At 45.1% G+C, this 12,500-nt stretch overlaps 1 protein-coding gene across 1 annotated transcript in view; it reads left to right on the top strand.

Moving 5' to 3' along the window:
* Positions 1-12,500, top strand: part of dgki (diacylglycerol kinase, iota) — a gene marked incomplete at both ends in the record, with an annotated part of 62,091 nt that overhangs the window by 46,287 nt on the left and 3,304 nt on the right. The window contains 10 exons of the mRNA XM_083794609.1: positions 524-580; positions 5,034-5,134; positions 6,370-6,449; positions 7,372-7,416; positions 7,761-7,815; positions 10,046-10,086; positions 10,707-10,846; positions 11,136-11,161; positions 11,377-11,414; positions 11,612-11,732. Coding sequence (XP_083650735.1) covers positions 524-580; positions 5,034-5,134; positions 6,370-6,449; positions 7,372-7,416; positions 7,761-7,815; positions 10,046-10,086; positions 10,707-10,846; positions 11,136-11,161; positions 11,377-11,414; positions 11,612-11,732 — 704 coding nt within the window. The remainder of the gene's footprint in view (positions 1-523; positions 581-5,033; positions 5,135-6,369; positions 6,450-7,371; positions 7,417-7,760; positions 7,816-10,045; positions 10,087-10,706; positions 10,847-11,135; positions 11,162-11,376; positions 11,415-11,611; positions 11,733-12,500) is intronic.

Below are 12,500 nucleotides of genomic sequence, written 5' to 3'. Positions count from 1 at the left end.
CAGATGGATATACTGTCTTCATAATTTCATAATTGGCAATCTAAAATAACCATTACAGTGTCTGAAGCCATTCTAAGATGTCTCTATACAATTTACAATTTACAAATTTATTTGCAGCAAATACATTTAAGGGACATAAACAATATGATATTAATAAAACATGATTTATAGCATTCTGAAATCCAGATCTTTACTTAGTTTCCTCCGTGGCTGCCTTAACCTCAGCGTTATCTAACGATGACTCAATCTGCCCCACCGTGTGTGTGTGTGTGTGTGTGTGTGCAACACTGTGTGCGTGCGTCTGCGAGAGAGATGCACTGTAATTTGCTGCAGTTATTTCTGTCTTTGTTCAGTGTACTGTAATCTGTTTACTGTAATCTGTACTGTAATCTGTACTGCTATGTTCACTAACCTCTGAGCTTCTCTGTTTCCCACACTGTGCTGCATTCGCGCGTGTGTGTGCGTGCGTGCGTTCGTGTGCGTGTGTGTGCGCGTTCGTGTGTGTGTGTGTGTGCACGTGTAGTATTCAGAAGGTGTGTGCAGCTGATCTGCGCCGCCTCTCTGCTCCCCCAGACTCCTTGTAAGTACATGTCTGCGTGTGTGTGTGTGTTTGTGTGTGTGTGTGTCTGTCTGCGTGTCCGTGTGTGTGTCGTGTGTGCGTGTGTCCGCGCGTGTGTGAACACGGCCCAACATACGGCAACCTTCCCCGTGTTTCTTCACTAGTATAGTCCGATCCAGAAGAACACAGTTTGCCGTGAGTGTACGATGATAAGAGCGCCCTTCACTTCATATGGGTGTGATTTTTTTATTGCGACCGCACGTTGCATCTACTATGGACTCGTGCATTTCCCGTCAGTTGTTGGTTTGGTTGGTCACGCCGGCCCCTTATATGGTCATGCCTCATGACATCACGTGATGTCATCAATATTAAGCCCATATATGGAGATCCCCGATCTCATCGATATTGGCCAGCAACTCTTCATCTCACCTCAAACCCTTATATCTCCATATATGAAGCTGACCTGTTCTGACATTCCATATGTTGATCCTTCCCCATCCATCCTTCCTCTTCGATGTCTCCCTTTTGACTGATACCTGTCCATTTAAACTCTAGACGGGCCTGTTGACTGATACCTGTCCATTCAAACGCTAGACGGGCCTGTTGACTGATACCTGTCCATTTAAATTATGGACGGTCCTGTTGACTGATACCTGTCCATTTAAACTCTAGACGGGCCTGTTGACTGATACCTGTCCATTTAAACTCTAGACGGGCCTGTTGAATGATACCTGTCCATTTAAACTCTAGACGGGCCTGTTGACTGATACCTGTCCATTTAAACTCTGGACGTGCCTGTTGACTGATACCTGTCCATTTAAACTCTAGACGGGCCTGTTGACTGATACTGTACCTGTCCATTTAAACTCTAGACGGGCCTGTTGACTGATACCTGTCCATTTAAACTCTAGACGGGCCTGTTGACTGATACCTGTCCATTTAAACTCTAGACGGGCCTGTTGACTGATACCTGTCCATTTAAACTCTAGACGGGCCTGTTGACTGATACCTGTCCATTTAAACTCTGGACGGGCCTGTTGACTGATACCTGTCCATTTAAACTCTAGACGGGCCTGTTGACTGATACCTGTCCATTTAAACTCTAGACGGGCCTGTTGACTGATACCTGTCCATTTAAACTCTAGACGGGCCTGTTGACTGATACCTGTCCATTTAAACTCTAGACGGGCCTGTTGACTGATACCTGTCCATTTAAACTCTAGACGGGCCTGTTGAGTGATACCTGTCCATTTAAACTCTAGACGGGCCTGTTGAGTGATACCTGTCCATTTAAACTCTAGACGGGCCTGTTGACTGATACCTGTCCATTTAAACTCTAGACGGGCCTGTTGACTGATACCTGTCCATTTAAACTCTAGACGGGCCTGTTGACTGATACCTGTCCATTTAAACTCTAGACAGGCCTGTTGACTGATACCTGTCCATTTAAACTCTAGACGGGCCTGTTGACTGATACCTGTCCATTTAAACTCTAGACAGGCCTGTTGACTGATACCTGTCCATTTAAACTCTAGACGGGCCTGTTGACTGATACCTGTCCATTTAAACTCTAGACGGGCCTGTTGACTGATACCTGTCCAATTAAACTCTAGACGGGCCTGTTGAGTGATACCTGTCCATTTAAACTCTAGACGGGCCTGTTGAGTGATACCTGTCCATTTAAACTCTAGACGGGCCTGTTGAGTGATACCTGTCCATTTAAACTCTAGACGGGCCTGTTGACCTGTTGACGGGCCTGTTGAAGCCCCATGAAGTGACCAATAGAAGTCTATGTAGGAGAGCCTCCATTGGACTGAAGCCCCTTTAAGTGAACGCAGTTTGCGTAACTCTGTCTCTATCTAAGGCTCTGGTCAAGTCTAACTCCTCCTGCTGTCTGCATGTCAAGTCTAACTCCTCCCCCTGTCTGTGTCAAGTCTAACTCCTCCCCCTGTCTGTGTTAAGTCTAACTCCTCCCCCTGTCTGTGTCAAGTCTAACTCCTCCCCCTGTCTGTGTCATGTCTAACTCCTCCCCCTGTCTGTGTCATGTCTAACTCCTCCCCCTGTCTGTGTCATGTCACGTCTAACTCCTCCCCCTGTCTGTGTCATGTCACGTCTAACTCCTCCCCCTGTCTGTGTCATGTCACGTCTAACTCCTCCCCCTGTCTGTGTCATGTCACGTTTAACTCCTCCCCCTGTCTGTGTCATGTCACGCCTAACTCCTCCCCCTGTCTGTGTCACGTCTAACTCCTCCCCCTGTCTGTGTCACGTCTAACTCCTCCCCTGTCTGTGTCATGTCACGTCTAACTCCTCCCCCTGTCTGTGTCATGTCACGTCTAACTCCTCCCCCTGTCTGTGTCATGTCACGTTTAACTCCTCCCCCTGTCTGTGTCATGTCACGCCTAACTCCTCCCCCTGTCTGTGTCACGTCTAACTCCTCCCCCTGTCTGTGTCACGTCTAACTCCTCCCCTGTCTGTGTCATGTCACGTCTAACTCCTCCCCCTGTCTGTGTTAAAGGACAACTTTAGTTTTTTTCAACCAAGGTTCATGTTTTAGGTTGTTATTAGAGAAAGTAAAAGATGAGTGTTAATTTCTTTTCATTTGCTGCTTTCTTTCGTTTTAGGGATTTTAGCTGTTTTTGACAGGGGGGCGGGGGCATTCGAGCATGGGGCTAAATATGTATTTTTTTTACAAAATCTTATGGTGATTTATCTTTGTATTATTTACTATAGTCCTAATAAACGCCAGGAAATTACATCTGGCCACAGAAGATCACAGGATCTACTGAATGTGAAGGTAGCCTACTGGGGGAAGGCTTATACTGTGTGTATAGGCTCAATATGTCAGTTTGTCACATTCAATAGACCCTGTGATCTTTTGTGGTCAGATGTAATTTCTTGGGGTTTATTAGGACTATAGTAAATATTTAAAAAATAAATCGCCATAATATTTTGTAAAAAAATACATATTTAGCCCTACGCTCGAATGCCCCCGCCCCCCTGTCAAAAACTGCTAAAATCCCCAAAACAAAAGAAAGCAGCAAATGAAAGAAAATTAACACTCACCTTTTAGTTTCTCTAATAACAACTTAAAACATGAACCTTGGTTGAAAAAAACTAAAGTTGTCCTTTAAGTCTAACTCCTCCCCCTGTCTGTGTCAAGTCTAACTCCTCCCCCTGTCTGTGTTAAGTCTAACTCCTCCCCCTGTCTGTGTCAAGTCTAACTCCTCCCCCTGTCTGTGTCATGTCTAACTCCTCCCCCTGTCTGTGTCATGTCACGTCTAACTCCTCCCCCTGTCTGTGTCATGTCACGCCTAACTCCTCCCCCTGTCTGTGTCACGTCTAACTCCTCCCCCTGTCTGTGTCACGTCTAACTCCTCCCCCTGTCTGTGTCATGTCACGTCTAACTCCTCCCCCTGTCTGTGTTAAAGGACAACTTTAGTTTTTTTCAACCAAGGTTCATGTTTTAGGTTGTTATTAGAGAAAGTAAAAGATGAGTGTTAATTTCTTTTCATTTGCTGCTTTCTTTCGTTTTAGGGATTTTAGCTGTTTTTGACAGGGGGGCGGGGGCATTCGAGCATGGGGCTAAATATGTATTTTTTTTACAAAATCTTATGGTGATTTATCTTTGTATTATTTACTATAGTCCTAATAAACGCCAGGAAATTACATCTGGCCACAGAAGATCACAGGATCTACTGAATGTGAAGGTAGCCTACTGGGGGAAGGCTTATACTGTGTGTATAGGCTCAATATGTCAGTTTGTCACATTCAATAGACCCTGTGATCTTTTGTGGTCAGATGTAATTTCTTGGGGTTTATTAGGACTATAGTAAATATTTAAAAAATAAATCGCCATAATATTTTGTAAAAAAAATACATATTTAGCCCTACGCTCGAATGCCCCCGCCCCCCTGTCAAAAACTGCTAAAATCACCAAAACAAAAGAAAGAAAGCAAATGAAAGAAAATTAACACTCACCTTTTAGTTTCTCTAATAACAACTTAAAACATGAACCTTGGTTGAAAAAAACTAAAGTTGTCCTTTAAGTCTAACTCCTCCCCCTGTCTGTGTTAAGTCTAACTCCTCCCCCTGTCTGTGTCATGTCAAGTCTAACTCCTCCCCCTGTCTGTGTTAAGTCTAACTCCTCCCCCTGTCTGTGTTAAGTCTAACTCCTCCCCCTGTCTGTGTTAAGTCTAACTCCTCCCCCTGTCTGTGTCATGTCAAGTCTAACTCCTCCCCCTGTCTGTGTTAAGTCTAACTCCTCCCCCTGTCTGTGTTAAGTCTAACTCCTCCCCCTGTCTGTGTTAAGTCTAACTCCTCCCCCTGTCTGTGTTAAGTCTAACTCCTCCCCTGTCTGTGTCATGTCAAGTCTAACTCATTCAGGATGCTGAATCTTCCTAATGTGTTCAAACTGCGTGTGTGCGCGTGCGTGCGTTCGTGTGTGTGTGTGTGTGTGTGTGTGTGTGCGTGTCAGCTCCCATGCGGCTCCAGACAGGATGCGTCTCAGAGTGAACAGGATCAGTCTTCAGGAATACGACTCACTGCTTTGTGACAAGGAACGGCTGAGAGACTACTGTGAGTATGAGAGAGAGAGAGAGAGAGAGAGAGAGAGAGAGAGACCTCCAAATACTGCTGTCAACTTTCAACAGTCCTAAGGTCCTTGCAGACCTGGAGGAGACCTGTGTTGATCCAGGCCCTCTGGAGCAGACCTGGAGGAGACCTGTGTTGATCCAGGCCCTCTGGAGCAGACCTGGAGGAGACCTGTGTTGATCCAGGCCCTCTGGAGCAGACCTGGAGGAGACCTGTGTTGATCCAGGCCCTCTGGAGCAGACCTGGAGGAGACCTGTGTTGATCCAGGCCCTCTAGAGCAGACCTGTGTTGATCCAGGCCCTCTGGAGCAGACCTGGAGGAGACCTGTCGTTTATCCAGGCAACAATGCCTGCGTTCCTTGCTTTGAAGGCCCTTTAACCCTCTAAGACCCAGCGTTGCTTTTTAGCAACAATATTATTTTAATTAATTACTTTTTTTTTTTTTTCTGTTCTTTTTTCACCTAAACGTCATCAGTGATGTTCATTGCAATGCCATTTCAATGCCATTGGTCATGATATTTGGATATAAATACCCCCCACAGAGGCTGAAATTCGCACAAATTAAAAATGTCTGGACCAAAAAGTTACGCTGACGCGTTTCGGCTATGCAGCCTTCATCAGAGCATGTGATGATATAGCCGAAACGCGTCAGCGTAACTTTTTGGTCCAGACATTTTTCATTTGCCAATAAAGAAATGGAAATGTGAGTACCTTGTCCCCCGCTTGTTTAATTTTTGGATGTGCTACCTTTTTGGAATTCTTATGCGTGAAATTGGAACACGGGGTAATGCTGCGTGCGTGCATTTATTAATACCAGTAGGGGGTGCCAGAAACAGAGAGAGGGGTAGTGCTGAGAGAGAGAGAGAGAGAGAGAGAGGGCGAGAGAGAGAGAGAGAGGGGAATTGCACCACTCGGTTCACACAGGTGTGATTTTTTAGTCTTAGTCCTAGTAGTACAAAGTAGTAGTAAGGTTGAAATCTATTTTTTGCAAGTAGAAATTAATGCGGGTCTTAGAGGGTGCTAACGTCTCCTATATGGATGTATATCTATCTCTGACAGAAAATCTTTTTATAGTTTCACAAGATAGTATCACTCAAAGTGTTAATGTAACACAGCTCTGTTTACACCTTTATGAATTGATCTTGATTGTCTTGTCTTGTCTTGTGTGTGTGTGTGTGTGTGTGTGTGTGTGTGTGTGTGTGTGTGTGTGCGTGCACACAGCCATCCCAGTGGGCATCGTGGTGGTGAGAGGTGACTGTGATTTGGAGACGTGCAGACTCTACATCGACAGACTGCAGGAGGTACGCGCAGTCGCACACACACACATGCACATGCACATGCACACACGTGTGTGTGTGCATGCACACACGTGTGTGTGTGCACACTAGGGCATTAAGCAACTATAGTCGACTAGTAAATCCACTAGTCGACCTTGTTGGTACTAGTTGACTAGTTGATAATGATAATAATAATAATAATAATAATAATAAAACTTTATTTGTATAGCACCTTTCATGACATGAAATGCAGCTCAAAGTGCTTTACATAGAGAATAAAATAAAAGCAAGGCATAAACATTAAAAAACAAGCAGTAATGCAATACAGTGAGGACATGAATAACAAAAATAAAAGATCAAATAAAAGCAATGTTGTAGAAGTGGGTCTTGAGCTGTGCTTTAAAAAAGTATCGGAGGCTGCCTGACGAAGGTACAGTGGGAGCTTTTCCTTGCCGACGGCCCGTAGAAGCAAAAAGCTGCTTCCCCATATTAATTGCCATTTTTTAGGCAAAGCGAGCAGGCCAGCAGTGGAAGACCTTAGGGGGCGGTTTGGGACATATTTAGGCAGGCAGTCATGTAGGTAGGAAGGTGCGAGACCATTGAGAGCTTTTATACACAAGTAAAATAATTTTAAAATCAATCCTAAAAACATGTTAAGATGGAGTCGAGTAGATGGACTTTCGATTTTGTAGCCCTCAAGATCAGGTAGATACCGTAGATTATAGTTATAGTCACCAATGTACACAGATTAAAATCATATATTTTGTCGACTAAAAACATTTTAGATATATTAACTAAAATATGTTTACGAGACTACGACTAAAACCAAATCAAATAAACACATTATGGTTCAGAGTCTCGCAGGCCTTGAAAGGGTTAAAATGTGTGTGTGCTAGTTGTGAGCGTGAAGTTGTTGCTGAAAGCTGCACTTCCTCTTGCTGTGCAGGATCTGCACCAAGCGCCCTCTGCTGGGACCAGAGTGCATTACCAGGTACCCCTCTGTTCATAATATTTATATATAACATTTTTCCAGACAAAAAAAGGACAATTTCTTTTCCGTTTTTCGTTTCATTTCACCTGACAGTTAATGACACTCGGGTCATTTCTTGTTTTTTAATTCTCCTTCTTTACACACCCTGCTGTTTGCATCACAATTGTGATTTAAATGTGATTTAAATGTGATTTAAATGTTCACCAGTTTGAACCGATTTTAATCCATTTAGGATGGATGCCTATAATTACAACTGTTCAGCTTTCAATGTGACGTTAATCTCTCTGTGTGTGTGTGTGTGTGTGCGTGTGTGTGTGTGTGTGTGTGCGCGCGTGTGCGTGCAGGATGAGGTCAGAGGTCATGCCAGCAGACTGTCTCCTCATTGGACGTTTCTGGACTGTGAGTCACTCAATATTTAATCTATTATTTAACCTCATGTTTCTGTCAGAATGTCATCAAACCTCATGTTTCTGTCAGAATGTCATCAAACCTCATGTTTCTGTCAGACTGTCATCAAACCTCATGTTTCTGTCAGAATGTCATCAAACCTCATGTTTCTGTCAGACTGTCATCAAACCTCATGTTTCTGTCAGACTGTCATCAAACCTCATGTTTCTGTCAGACTGTCATCAAACCTCATGTTTCTGTCAGAATGTCATCAAACCTCATGTTTCTGTCAGACTGTCATCAAACCTCATGTTTCTGTCAGAATGTCATCAAACCTCATGTTTCTGTCAGACTGTCATCAAACCTCATGTTTCTGTCAGACTGTCATCAAACCTCATGTTTCTGTCAGAATGTCATCAAACCTCATGTTTCTGTCAGACTGTCATCAAACCTCATGTTTCTGTCAGACTGTCATCAAACCTCATGTTTCTGTCAGAATGTCATCAAACCTCATGTTTCTGTCAGAATGTCATCAAACCTCATGTTTCTGTCAGAATGTCATCAAACCTCATGTTTCTGTCAGACTGTCATCAAACCTCATGTTTCTGTCAGAATGTCATCAAACCTCATGTTTCTGTCAGAATGTCATCAAACCTCATGTTTCTGTCAGAATGTCATCAAACCTCATGTTTCTGTCAGACTGTCATCAAACCTCATGTTTCTGTCAGAATGTCATCAAACCTCATGTTTCTGTCAGACTGTCATCAAACCTCATGTTTCTGTCAGACTGTCATCAAACCTCATGTTTCTGTCAGACTGTCATCAAACCTCATGTTTCTGTCAGACTGTCATCAAACCTCATGTTTCTGTCAGACTGTCATCAAACCTCATGTTTCTGTCAGAATGTCATCAAACCTCATGTTTCTGTCAGACTGTCATCAAACCTCATGTTTCTGTCAGACTGTCATCAAACCTCATGTTTCTGTCAGACTGTCATCAAACCTCATGTTTCTGTCAGACTGTCATCAAACCTCATGTTTCTGTCAGAATGTCATCAAACCTCATGTTTCTGTCAGACTGTCATCAAACCTCATGTTTCTGTCAGACTGTCATCAAACCTCATGTTTCTGTCAGACTGTCATCAAACCTCATGTTTCTGTCAGACTGTCATCAAACCTCATGTTTCTGTCAGAATGTCATCAAACCTCATGTTTCTGTCAGACTGTCATCAAACCTCATGTTTCTGTCAGACTGTCATCAAACCTCATGTTTCTGTCAGAATGTCATCAAACCTCATGTTTCTGTCAGACTGTCATCTAACCTCATGTTTCTGTCAGACTGTCATCAAACCTCATGTTTCTGTCAGAATGTCATCAAACCTCATGTTTCTGTCAGACTGTCATCAAACCTCATGTTTCTGTCAGAATGTCATCAAACCTCATGTTTCTGTCAGACTGTCATCAAACCTCATGTTTCTGTCAGACTGTCATCAAACCTCATGTTTCTGTCAGACTGTCATCAAACCTCATGTTTCTGTCAGACTGTCATCAAACCTCATGTTTCTGTCAGACTGTCATCAAACCTCATGTTTCTGTCAGAATGTCATCAAACCTCATGTTTCTGTCAGACTGTCATCAAACCTCATGTTTCTGTCAGACTGTCATCAAACCTCATGTTTCTGTCAGAATGTCATCAAACCTCATGTTTCTGTCAGACTGTCATCAAACGTCATGTTTCTGTCAGACTGTCATCAAACCTTATGTTTCTGTCAGACTGTCATCAAACCTCATGTTTCTGTCAGACTGTCATCAAACCTCATGTTTCTGTCAGAATGTCATCAAACCTCATGTTTCTGTCAGACTGTCATCAAACCTCATGTTTCTGTCAGACTGTCAGTCGTGCTCAACCTTTTTCACATCAAGGACCCCCAGAATTATCTGTATTTGGCCGCCGACCCCCATCTGAAAATATGTTGTTCCAGGGAGGGACCCCCCTTCCCACCCCCCACACCTGCAGAAGCAAAGATATGAGTTAGAAATGTTCACTCTGAAAGAATATTACGTTCAAAGCTTTGCGACACATTTTCAGGGTTTTTCCAAAAAAATAGCAGATCTACAAGCTCCGAGCTTGGTCAGATCAACATATGGAATGAATTCTGTACTGTATAACCAATCATATCTTGTCATATAGTCAGGTGTCTGTTGTTAACCAATCATGTCGTGCGTGTGCGTTTGATTGACAGCAACCTCAGCAGACCGATTCTACCGCATCGACAAAGCCCAGGTAGGAAATAACCCGATACTAGCCCTGGTCCAGTGGTCCTGGTCCAGTGCTTACAGCGAGTCTCTCTCTGACGCCCTGTGGAAGTCCCTTCCGCAGCCCTCTAGCGATTTTCTCACTCTCGTGCGAGTGTTTACAATTCCCAGCAAATAAACTATACAACGTAACTACTCACCGACACAAACCCTGCTAGACCTTGGTAAAAGTCTATTCTCGAAGCTGGGAAGCATCTCAGGTCCCCAGCTTCTCACTATTTTAGTCATTAAATAAAATGAATCCAACCAGATCGGCGCAGGCACAACCCGGAAAGCTGTAGTAGAAAAAAAAGACTCATTGCTGTTTTAAAATGGCACAAATTGCATTTTAGAGAGAAGCTGGGGACCTGAGACACTTCCCAGCTTTGAGAATAGACTTACCTTAACTCGCACGGGAGTGAGAAAATCACTAGAGGGCTGTGGAAGGGACTCCCACAGAGCGTCAGAGAGAGACTCGCTTTAATCACTGGACCAGGGCTAACCTGATCCCTGATCAATATCTAATGATACCTGATCGTTATCTACTGATACCTGATCAATATCTGTACTTGTGTGTGTGTGTGTGTGTGTGTGTGTGTGTGAGTGTAGGAACATCTTCACTTGGTCACAGAGATCTGTCAGGAGGAGGTGTTCATCCTGGACCTCGACGGACCAATGGGGAGCCTGGCCTCTGGTCACATGACCGCCTGTCACGTGATGCCTGACCTGGTGGTGGAACCGTGCACTAGGTAGCGCACGTACACGCACGCACGCACCACACACACACACGCACAAATGGGGTGAGTTGGTAAAGGGGTGAGTTGGTAAAGGGGCGAGTTGGTAAAGGGGCGAGTTGGTAAAGGGGCGAGTTGGTAAAGGGGTGAGTTGGTAAAGGGGTGAGTTGGTAAAGGGGTGAGTTGGTAAAGGGGTGAGTTGGTAAAGGGGCGAGTTGGTAAAGGGGTGAGTTGGTAAAGGGGTGAGTTGTCTGGTATTCAATCAACCAGGTGTGTCTAAATCTCTTCTCGTTTTACTCCACAGTTCTCCCTTGACTTCTGAAGAACAAGGTAAAATATATGCACACACGCACACATGCACTTGCACGCACACACACACACACACACACATAGCAGGGATTCCCTTTGGACCGCAGTAGGAAACGCCAGAACAAAAGACGGGGTTTTTCCACCTCGCCAGCGTGCCCATGGGCGTGGCCTTATGTTGTGTGTGTGTGTGTGTGTGTGTGTGTGTGTGTGTGTGTGTGTGTGTGTGTGATTCACAGTGTTGCTGACGGCGGCCCGTTGCGGGGACATGTCTACAGTAAGTGACGCACACACACGCCACACGCATACACACACGCACACACGCACACCGCACGCACACACTGTGACGCCACGATAATTGGTTCCATAGTTATGGGCAGTTTAATTAAGCGATATTTCACCAGAAAGGGTCGTGCGTTACCGTCATTAATGTGTTTGTGTGTGCGTGTGCATGTGTGTGTGTGTGTGTTCCAGCTGTCAGAGTGTGTGTGTCGTGGCGTCAGTGTGTTGGTCAGAGACTCTGGAGGATGTTCTGCTCTGCACCTCGCTGCCCAACACGGCCATGTCCAGATGGTCAGCTTCATCCTGCAACAGGGTGAGTGACCACACGTCCACACGTCGCCCTAAAACACCCTGGACAACGCTCCACATTTCCCCCTAAAACACCCTGGACAACGATCCACACGTCACCCTAAAACACCCTGGACAACGCTCCACACGTCACTCTAAAACACCCTGGACAACGCTCCACATGTCGCCCTAAAATACCCTGGACAACGCTCAACACGTCACCCTAAAACACCCTGGACAACGCTCCACACGTCACCCTAAAACACCCTGGACAACGCTCCACACGTCACCCTAAAACACCCTGGACAACGCTCCACATGTCGCCCTAAAACACCCTGGACAACGCTCCACACGTCACCCTAAAACACCCTGGACAACGCTCCACATGTCGCCCTAAAACACCCTGGACAACGCTCCACACGTCACCCTAAAACACCCTGGACAACGCTCCACACGTCACCCTAAAACACCCTGGACAACGCTCCACACGTCACCCTAAAACACCCTGGACAACGCTCCACACGTCACCCTAAAACACACTGGACAACGCTCCACACGTCACCCTAAAACACCCTGGACAACGCTCCACACGTCACCCTAAAACACACTGGACAACGCTCCACACGTCACCCTAAAACACCCTGGACAATGATCCACACGTCACCCTAAAACACCCTGGACAACGCTCCACACGTCACCCTAAAACACCCTGGACAACGCTCCACACGTCGCCCTAAAACACCCTGGACAACGCTCCACACGTCACCCTAAAACACCCTGGACAACGCTCCAC

Source organism: Protomyctophum parallelum, assembly GCF_964188405.1.
Source record: "Protomyctophum parallelum genome assembly, chromosome: 22".
NCBI lineage: Eukaryota > Metazoa > Chordata > Actinopteri > Myctophiformes > Myctophidae > Protomyctophum > Protomyctophum parallelum.
Note: the sequence above shows the minus strand (reverse complement) of the source record. Positions and strands in the feature narration are given on the sequence as shown.